The sequence below is a fragment of the Solanum dulcamara genome, chromosome 7 (genome assembly GCF_947179165.1).
Source record: "Solanum dulcamara chromosome 7, daSolDulc1.2, whole genome shotgun sequence".
Taxonomy (NCBI): domain Eukaryota; kingdom Viridiplantae; phylum Streptophyta; class Magnoliopsida; order Solanales; family Solanaceae; genus Solanum; species Solanum dulcamara.
Genome location: NC_077243.1, coordinates 10,625,908 through 10,635,625, shown reverse-complemented (window position 1 = coordinate 10,635,625; position 9,718 = coordinate 10,625,908). Strand labels below are relative to the sequence as shown.

The 9,718-nt window shown below is 33.6% G+C and overlaps 2 protein-coding genes across 2 annotated transcripts; both read right to left on the bottom strand.

The window, feature by feature from the left end:
- Positions 1-467: 467 nt before the first annotated feature.
- LOC129895026 (CBBY-like protein) lies at positions 468-4,572 on the bottom strand. Its single transcript, XM_055970654.1, has 8 exons — positions 4,162-4,572; positions 3,799-3,869; positions 3,547-3,705; positions 2,963-3,029; positions 2,350-2,445; positions 1,944-1,990; positions 1,708-1,788; positions 468-712 (listed from the first exon to the last, which is right to left on the bottom strand). Exons 1-8 carry the CDS (start codon positions 4,516-4,518, stop codon positions 589-591), a joined length of 1,002 nt encoding a protein of 333 aa, XP_055826629.1. The 5' UTR covers positions 4,519-4,572; the 3' UTR covers positions 468-588.
- A 3,201-nt stretch (positions 4,573-7,773) lies between these two features.
- Positions 7,774-8,970, bottom strand: LOC129895181 (uncharacterized). The gene has a single exon (XM_055970859.1). It carries the CDS (start codon positions 8,654-8,656, stop codon positions 7,919-7,921), a length of 738 nt encoding a protein of 245 aa, XP_055826834.1. The 5' UTR covers positions 8,657-8,970; the 3' UTR covers positions 7,774-7,918.
- Between the last annotated feature and the right edge of the window lie 748 nt (positions 8,971-9,718).

Genomic DNA, 9,718 nt, shown 5'->3' with positions numbered 1-9,718 from the left:
TCAACGAGTCTTTCAAACTAGTCCTATTAGTAATTGAAATATGAACCTGCCCTCGACTTTAGGATCATACGTTAAAAAATATGTTAACGTTTGATAAAATTCATTAAGATTTTGTTATCTTAGATCAAAATTGTAGTGGAAATGATCTCTTAGGATTAACTGACCTTTTCACATCTCTTATATGTAAAAATGAAGATCTCATATAAGAAGTATATAAAACTAAAATTTTTTTGTAAAGGACTACAAAACCAAATCTCCCGACTATAGGGCAAAAATTCAACATAGTGCTACTGTCCTCAAATTATGTTTTGATTTCTATCCTTATTGTAAGTTGTCTTTAAGCTATGCAAATAGTAATTTTACCATTTTTATCCACCTCCTCTCCCCAGTCCACAAAAGAAAAAGGAAAACTGGAAGTTCATATATTGTGTTCGGAGACTAAGTTTAGCAGAGAAGGCATCAAGAGATGAAATGACCTTAGGCTTTTTATTGAACAGTCACTGGGGAGATACAGTACATGAACTGATATGTGGTGAGTACAACTTGCCATAAACAAGTGCAGTGTAGCCAATCACAGTGCCTGATGCACTAACTGGCATATTGTTTCTCAAGAAGACTTCCGCAAAATGCCAAGTCAAACCGTTCCTCAGGAGGATCTCCAATGCAATCAAAAACTGCATCTGCATTTGAGAAATTCTCGTCTGCTGTGTACCTGAGACAGTATCACAGTATAGAAGTTCGTTTACAATACCAACTTACAATAACAAGTTATATAATACGAAAATAATCAAACGATATTCACAACAGGCTAAATGGTCTGCAAGAATTGGTAAAAGATCGAGAGATCTAGCATAAGTGAAAGAGCAAGTTGCATAGACAAAAGATGCAATCTGCTACTTGTTCAGAAGGAAACCACTAAGACTGTAAAAGCATGCATCTGTCCTCTAATACACTATGGAAGGTCCTTAAAAAACAATAATAAACAGTATCTGCTAGACTGCTACGATAAGACAATCATACCTTCTTATTACTTATAGATGCTTAGACTGAAATTTGTCTTGATGAAAAGTAACTACCAACTTAGATCACCCTTGTTATCTTCCCTGTATTGATTAGGCATGTCCTTCTCTTCTATCTCCTCCATTGTACTATATTTGACTATTTAACTGATCTAGTATAAACAGAAAGCAACTAAAGCAAACCCTCTTGTGCATCTAACAACTAGCAAGTATCTAAGATGGAGCCTCACCACAAGAGCTAAAAATCAGCCTTCAGATATAACTAGACATGCAGAAATGTTATCTATAAACCCTTTTCAGGCCTTACAGTAAAAGTTTGGAAACTTGCCACCTCCAACATGTTCACCTAAGTGCTTAGAGGCCTCTAGTCAATAATTTCATTTTCATTGAAGGAAATATCCTAGGGAGAATGAGTCGGGTTCAAGACGTTAAGCATTGGAAACCATTGGCTTCCTGATCATACATCTTTTACTTCTTTTTTTCTTTATTTTGGAACTTCAAAGACGCCAGAAGTTTTTCTGAAAAGCTCTCAGTTTGATTAAGAAGTTACTCAGGCTATGCTTTAACAAGATGTCACACCAAGATAGAACTTCAGAAACCAAGTAAAAGAGTCCGGTTAACAAAAGAGAACCGAAAAATCCACCAGGAAGAGAGACGCTGGTTGTTGGTTCAAGTAAAAAGCACTTACCCACTCTTGGTCACAATGCACTTCATTCCAGCTGCTTTGGCAGCTGCAAGACCTATGCCACTATCTTCTACAACAACACAACTGAGACCATAAAGGGCAGAGTTTAGCATTCAGAATGAAAATGTAAAATTATAATAAAATTATTTACTATCAGCTTCAGTTTATAATCATATAACTTCTCAAAGGTGTCATCACATAATTTCCCAATCCCAGTGCAAGTTTTCTTTGTACAGTACCATGAAGGATCAACCCCAAGGGTTTTGGCTGCTAACAGATAAATGGCCTGCCAGGAAGAAAGTATACGGTATTAAACATTGAAGACTTATCTCACAGCTATGACAGTACTAGAGAGACATATCCCCTCAAATTGAAGTTCTACTGCAACTTGTTGAAGAGAAAACACAGTTCATTCGTTTAAAATAGCTACACACTGAAGTTCACAGATTATCCTTGTACATCAATGGATATCAGAGAGTAAAAGAAGTACAGAGAAGGCTGTTGCAAGAGATTCCAAAATTCAGATCATGCAGGGACGAAGCGTTATCTCCTAATGAAGTTTCTTTTTGCTTCTTAATTTCTAAGCAAATGAATTTGTCTTCACTACAAATGCATTGAACAGACATTTGAGGATAAGATATTTACCGGATCAGGCTTCTTGCGAGGAACCACATCACCTGCATATATCTGGATCTGTTCTGCTCGCTCTGGTCCCAACAAGCATGAGACTATGGCTGAGACCTAATATCAGAAGATTTAATTCAACTTATGATCACAAAACATTATCTTAGTATGGTGACAACAAATAATCATGCCAATGCTTTGTTTTTAATTTTTTTTCTAATTTCTCCCAGCAAATGAGCAACTTCAGATAAAAAAACAAGAGGTTATCATCTTGTGCAGTAATCAATTCAATAGGACCAAAAGGAAAATCTAACAGTAATAAATTCTAATATCAGACGAACTTCCCCTGGAGTAGATCTCTTCCTATTTTTAGTGTCGATGGCTTCCCTTGTCATTTTCTAGGTCCAAGAGACTACATTGTCAATCAAAGAGGCGAATTAAGCCTAAATAGACATGGAAAGGTAAAATGGTCAAATATAGGCATGACGATTAATCAAGGTTATTATTAGGATAAACTTGTAAGCACCATGCAGGCTACAAAAAGTTCCGAGCATAGCCACAACCTTTAATAAATTGACAAAAAGACTCGACATTGGCACTTAATACTAACACTTGGGAACCTGATTACTCATACCGCCTTTTCATTGGAAGTGCTGCACACTGCAACTTTCACTCCATTACCCAGAGCCTGATCAATCAACCTGTACCATTTAGTTCGAAAAACTTAAAATATGGAGAAGAACAATCATAAGGGAAATCTATTCTGACTCTTGAAATTTTGCCAATATATATACGTTCCTATAAGTCTAATGATAGTGAGTTTTTCATATTAAGATTCTATTGAAGGTCGTGACTGATTTTGATTATTATTCTATAGCAATATCAAATACAACAGATACAAGAGTCTTCAACGCTGAAAACCTCGGTGCCTAGACCCAAGGAGAGAACTTACTGCAGGCTTGTCATATCCTTGAATAGTTGTACTAAGTGCTCGAGACAAAAAGAAGAAAAGCATGTCATCCTGGGTCAGGACTGCATAAGAATGTGTTCATCTCAACTCATTGACTACATACATGATTAATCTGAATTACTGAACCTTCAGCCTCCAGAATGCAGGAGAAAAGCACATTACAGCAGATCAATTTCCTTATGACTAGTTTTTTTTCTGTGGTTACTAATGAGAAAATATGCATGGAGTCAACAACTTGTAGAGCTTACTTTTCAACACCTGGACGAAGTGGTAGCAATTTCTTCTCAATGAGAGCCATAAATAATTCGGTCTTTCGCTTGTGAAGTCCTGCAATAAACTCCTTTCTTTCTTCTTCAGTTTTTGGTGCATTTTCTGGCCAACCCACTTTGTTAAAGTAGGCTGTCATCCTAATATACCCAAGTCAACCACAACAAAATCAATTCATGAAGTCTACACTGTAATTGGAAACACTAGTATCTTTATGGAAGAAATAACTTTACCTTTCTTTTCCACCTCCAATTTTAAGCAATTCTCCATACAAATCAACATCCCAAGTTACACCCAATTCCTTCTGTATATCAATGAATTTTACGATCAAAGGTCATCAATTAAAAATAAAGAAATTAGGGAAAACGAAACTCATTCCCAATTCTGTAAAACACCAATTGATCATTGAATTAGAAATTCTGCATGAATTCAACTGTTCAGTAGTGTAACTATGTAAGGGTACAACTAGTAGCGGAGCTAGTAGCTTTGATCCAAATTATTAATTTAGAACTCAAGACTAAAACTCCGAACATATAAGCTTCAAATCTGGTTTCATCTCTACATACAATAGATTCAAGTGAGTTATAAAAGTATACCTCAGCAAAGGTATCATTGAAAGATATACGGTGACCATCTTTCTCAGTATCGACAAGTACACCATCGCAGTCGAATAGCAGTGCCTTTGGGAGGACTGAAGAAGCAGAACACATCACTACTCCATTACGCCTACTCTTCTTGCTACGAAGAGTAACTGATTTTGTTGTGTCAATCGAAGAAATCGCTGATGATGATGATAGCCGGGAGCTGTTGGTATTGGGTAATGTGACTGTTGATGGTAGAATTGAAGCAGCTCTTCTTTGTAATGAGTGAATGGCTGGAGAAGAAGAAACAACTCTCAACGCCATTGGAATCGTTTCTTCCACTCGAATTATTTCAGAGTATAGCAGCTTCATTTGGTTGGAAAATAACGGTATTCCAACCAATGCGTTATCCGCCCCATGACCCCACAATAACATGAGCCCCAACTAGTTTACTGGATAAATTGACAAGGAAGTAGCTTCGTTTGAATTTTTTCTTTTTTTAATTTATTAATAGCTTAATTTAGCTCAATGTTTTATTGTGAAATTTGAAGAGAAAAAAAAGTCATTTTTATTTTTAAAGTAAAAAAGTAATATTTAAAAACCAAGATTGTATTTCGCCATGAATATAAATTTGTTTTAAACTTTTTATGAGTAATTTAGAGTGAAAATACATTTTTTTTTGTTGTTTTTCAAATTCTTGAAAATTTTAGAAAGTTGATTTTCGAATTTTATGGCCAAATGTATTTTCGAAGTTCAACTCACAAAAAAAATATTAAAAAAATGCATGGTCAAACGTCTTCTTAGATTTGCTATATCGATAGGATTACGCTAAATTGATAAGTATTGAGTACTATTTCTTCATTAATTAGAGATTTGGGATACAAATTCCTTAAATATGGTGTCGTTGTTATTAGGAAGGTTTTACCCTAGTATAAAACTTCCTAACGTGATTTCAAATATAATCAAAAATAATAATTAAATTTATCTTGTGTATGACTTATTAAAGAGAAAACGTTCAAGTTCAACTTTATTCTCCAACAACAACTTAATAACATTTAGTTTAGAATGTTTAGGATATAATTTTATGGATTATAAAAATAATTCTTTATAACATTCCCTAATTTTTAATAAAGTGAAAGAAAAAATTGCAAAAATTTAGGTTCCACCGAGATTTGAACTCGGGTTACTTACAAATTAGATGACATGTGTAATCCTTTTTTTTGGGCCAAGTGTAAAATGGGTAGTATTTTAAGGCTCAAATATTTCGATCTTTCTACAAAATGGAGTATACTACTTTGATATTAATGTTGAGAGTTATTTAAATCTTTTGATATGTGCTCTGAGATTTTTTTTTTTTTTTTGAATCTTTATTAGTTTTATAGTTGGAGGTGTAAGGTCATTTTTTATTACTTTCTGATATTTTTTAAAAGATAATTATTTTATTGTTGTCTTCAGGTATTCATAAAGCGATTAAGATTCGAATTTATCCTTTTGATTTATTTTCTCAAGTAAAAATGTTATTTTTTTTCTTCATGAAAGGCGGAATTGGAAAGCACTCATCTTGGGATGGACTTACTACTTAGATGCTTTCATCAGTTATCCGCTCCGCACTTGGCTATCCAACCATTTATATATAAATTATTATTTTGATCTTGTCAAGACTTTAGAAGACAGCATTTTGGAAATTTTTTAAATTGTTCCAACGAAGTTTTCATATTTTTATTTCTCGTATTTCATACTATATACTTTTGCTTCTGTACATTAAATACCCAAATCCTTATATTGGAATCTCTCTAATCTCACTATTATCAAGTTGTGACATGTACATACAACAAGTCTTATGTGTATAAACTTGATCAAATTTGATTTAGCAAAAAACATGTCTGGAAAATGATTGTACATAGTTAAAAGTGTATAGTCCGATGCAAAGTTGGGAATTCAAACATTTTCCCCTTGGTTTTATGTTACTAAAAATATTTCTCATCGATCATTAGCTGGCATTAAAAACGTTTTATTAGACGGTGTAGTATTTGATTGTTGTTTCTTTGTAAGGATCAAGCAAGTAAAATAAATAAAAAGAAGAATAAAAGTATGAGCAAAATTGTGATAGCGAAAAATCTCAGTATCTCAGTTAATTTATTATCTGAACTAATTATTGTGACACGTAAAATAGAATACTAAAAAATAATCATAATCAAAATACAGGAATGAAAAGAGTAGACAAGGAATGAAAATAGATCCTTGGTCTATGATACAAAAATGGGGGAAATTTAGATCAAATTCAGATTTTTATCTTACTTAACTAACTTAACCTTGGGTTAATTTACTTTTTCTAAAGGGAAGAAAAATTTTCGAATCCCTAATTTTAGTCTGAGGTATAAGTCTGACGAAAATAATATTCTACGACTAGCAATTCATTTATTTTCAAACCAATCCATTTACTATCTATTATTTGATTGACGAATTCTTTATATTGGAATGGATGAAGGGTCAAATGATTTGGTAATTCCTCATATGAATCGAGAGAAATTTTCATCAATATGAGTTTAATCTCCTAACTTGTAATTCTCTCTCCTATTTCCCCTTTCCTTACCCCATTTAAAGAAAAAGGAAAATAATAATAATAATAATAATTGTGATAGCCAATTAAAAACCAAAAAGCATTGAATCATAGTGGTTAATTACCCAATTTAGATGCTGATATGATTTACGTGGTCCTCCTTGTAAAGTAAATATTAGAAGCTGGCAATTGCAATTTTTTTTTCCAATTCGGTGTTCGGAGCTTGTGAAACTCTGAATAAATTCGGATTACGCCTTGCAGGTTCATTTAGAGGTGACGCTTCCAACAATATTTTTTTTATTTTCAAGATTCGAATATGAGACTTCTAATTAAGAATAAAACAGTCCTACCAATCTATGTTGGTTGGCAACTGCAAGTTGCATAGAGCTGGCTAGCCAACTCATTAATTGGATACATATTGACATTTTTGGTGCATTCAACTTTAACAAAGGAAGTGCATGAATCCAGGTTGGTTTGTTTGTTTTTTATGAATCCAAGTTTCAATTGCACACTCCTATCAAATTTCTTACGCAATCAAATAATTTATAAGTTTAGTAAGAAGTATTTTTTTATGATAAACATTAATAGTAATTGATAATACACCAATGGGTTTTAGGTTGGAAGTGGATATTGGCAATCCACATGACTGGTTTCACTATGCTTTTAGGTTGAAAAAATGCATTATCCTTATGGAATCCAGATTGTGTTCACATATATGTAAGTGGTCCCTTCGAACTTTATTCATTCCATATCCGTGACCAAACATAATTTAACTTTTTCTACACTAAAAGATCAGTTCCTTCATTAGTTGAACATCCATGTTTCTTCCCCATACTAAAAAACGCAATCAAATTAGTACGGTTTACTTCACATTCTTAATAGTGTTCAAATTTTAAGAGACAGTTATTAAATAATAACACTTATTTTGAGAAAGAGTGAATTTATCTAAATGCATATTTAAAGAAATGGAGAAAAAATATACTCCATAAAGAGGAGTTCGATCTCCGATGGGAGTGTTATAAGTCGTGTCATAAGAAAATCATAAACTAAAAAGGAAAGAATTTCAAGAACTTGTATAGTTTCTATTGTTTAGATGGTGTCTCTTCCAACATTCAACTAATCTATAAGAATTTAGAGATACATAAAATAATTATTTAACAAGTAACGTAAAAAAATCAAATCAAATCACAATAACTGAATTGCTTTACTTTTCTACAAGTTGTTCTTCTTCCTAAAAACCACTTCTGTATCCAACCCAAATCCATCAATGCGTCTCACCTCAACCAGCTCAGACACTTTGAATAATTCCTTTAGTGGCTCCACACTGTACAAATCATTGGCTGAATATTTATCAGCCCGTCTAGATAACGACACGTGTAACACGCAAATTCCGCCGGGCTTCAACGTCCGTTCGATTTCTCCGACGAATTTCCATGGATAAAGCGCATGATCAAATACATTCGAGAATTCTAAGTCAAAAGTCCGATCATCAAACGACTGATGATGGAAATCGCCTTTGATTACTAACGGAGGGTAAGGCACCAGATCAATACCGACTGAATCGTTAACTCCGACCCGTTTCAATGCCGCTACTTCCTGGCCTACCCGTGCCCCAACGCAAAGAGCTTTCGAATCGTTAGATAGGAAACCTTGAAGCTTCAAATTGTCGAAGAAATCGGAGAAGACTCGAACCTTTCGGTCCCAATCTCGGGTCGTCCAGATTTTTCGGAGTTTCGGGTTGAGCGTCTTGTTGAGCTGGCGCTCGATGTATGCATCGTATGATGAATATCCGGGTCGGATTCGGAGGTCCGGTGGAAGTAATAGGGTGGGTTTGTGAAGAGAGTGATGTGGGGTTTGAAAAGAAAGGAATGCTAAGAAGGAAAGACAAAGAAAGAGGGAAAGGATGAAAGGCTTGAGAGCGAAGGGTAATTTCTGGAGATCTATCTTCATACCTGCATGATATCGATACGTAAAAAGTGAGTTCTGATTATGGAGATTTTTATTTTATTTTTTTAGATAATGTGTGCGTAGCTATATGCAGAATTCTCTGGTTTTGGGTTATGGGGGAGAGGGAAGACAATTGTGTGGAACAAGAATAAAAAAGCATACAGTTGTGATGCTTTTAAGAAGAGTTTTGCAATCCCATATTACTTGGGGAAAAGGTTCTAAATATACATACAATTAGGATTTGTTTTAATATATGGATTCGCTTTATCTTTTGGCTCACAAAGCTCTCATTATTATTTTTCGTTTCAAATAAGGTTTCTTACGAAAATGTACCCCCGCGAATAACTAAAATAGCCACATATATTTGTAATGTTTATAAATAATGTATAATTGTATATGTATATGAATTATGATATATAGTTAAAACAATTCATTTTCAACTAACTAATTTTTTTCAATTCCTACCAACTCAATCCATTATCATCATAACCCGGGAAAAAAAAGAGAGGAAAAAGATGTATAGTAATAATGGTATTGACTTTTTGATAGCTAAAAATATGAAGTTTTGAAGGATATTTAAAGACTGAAAATATAATTAGTAAATAATACACGTTTTTGTCTCAGGTTGTGGCTTATAGGTTCATTGTTGAGTAAAGTGATCAAATCCTACTTGGATGAATTTGACAGCAATTAACTTTGTGAATTTGGCCGGCAATTAAGTGGTTTATTTTGTTTAATTTTTCCTTTCAATAATGTCCCTCTCAATTTGTTTATAGGCTCCAACTTGGCAGATCCATTAAAGAGAGGGACCGAAAGATGCTCAAAGGGCAAATGTAAAAATCCAAGTAGAATACCTCAAGGATACGTTTGAACTTTTTCCATATATTTTTTACCTGTGCCAGTTTAACTATTGGTGTTCAATTTTGTTTGAACAAAGCTTTTCAACGCAAAATATTAGAAATCGTACATTATATATTTGCTAACTTTTTAGATAAATCATACACTACAAAAGGTAATTCGGTAGACTAAAGATAACATTATTATAAGACTCTATCCAGTGAATTA

Bases quoted from the DNA above. Each gene is read 5' to 3' on its own strand.
- LOC129895181 (XM_055970859.1), bottom strand. From the start codon at position 8,656: ATGAAGATAGATCTCCAGAAATTACCCTTCGCTCTCAAGCCTTTCATC.
- LOC129895026 (XM_055970654.1), bottom strand. From the start codon at position 4,518: ATGAAGCTGCTATACTCTGAAATAATTCGAGTGGAAGAAACGATTCCA. The intron at 1,991-2,349 runs GTAAATATCTTA...TCTTCCTGGCAG, and splicing joins CTCGCAAGAAGCCTGATCCG to GCCATTTATCTGTTAGCAGC. The intron at 713-1,707 runs GTAAGTGCTTTT...ATACTGTCTCAG, and splicing joins TGCATTGTGACCAAGAGTGG to GTACACAGCAGACGAGAATT.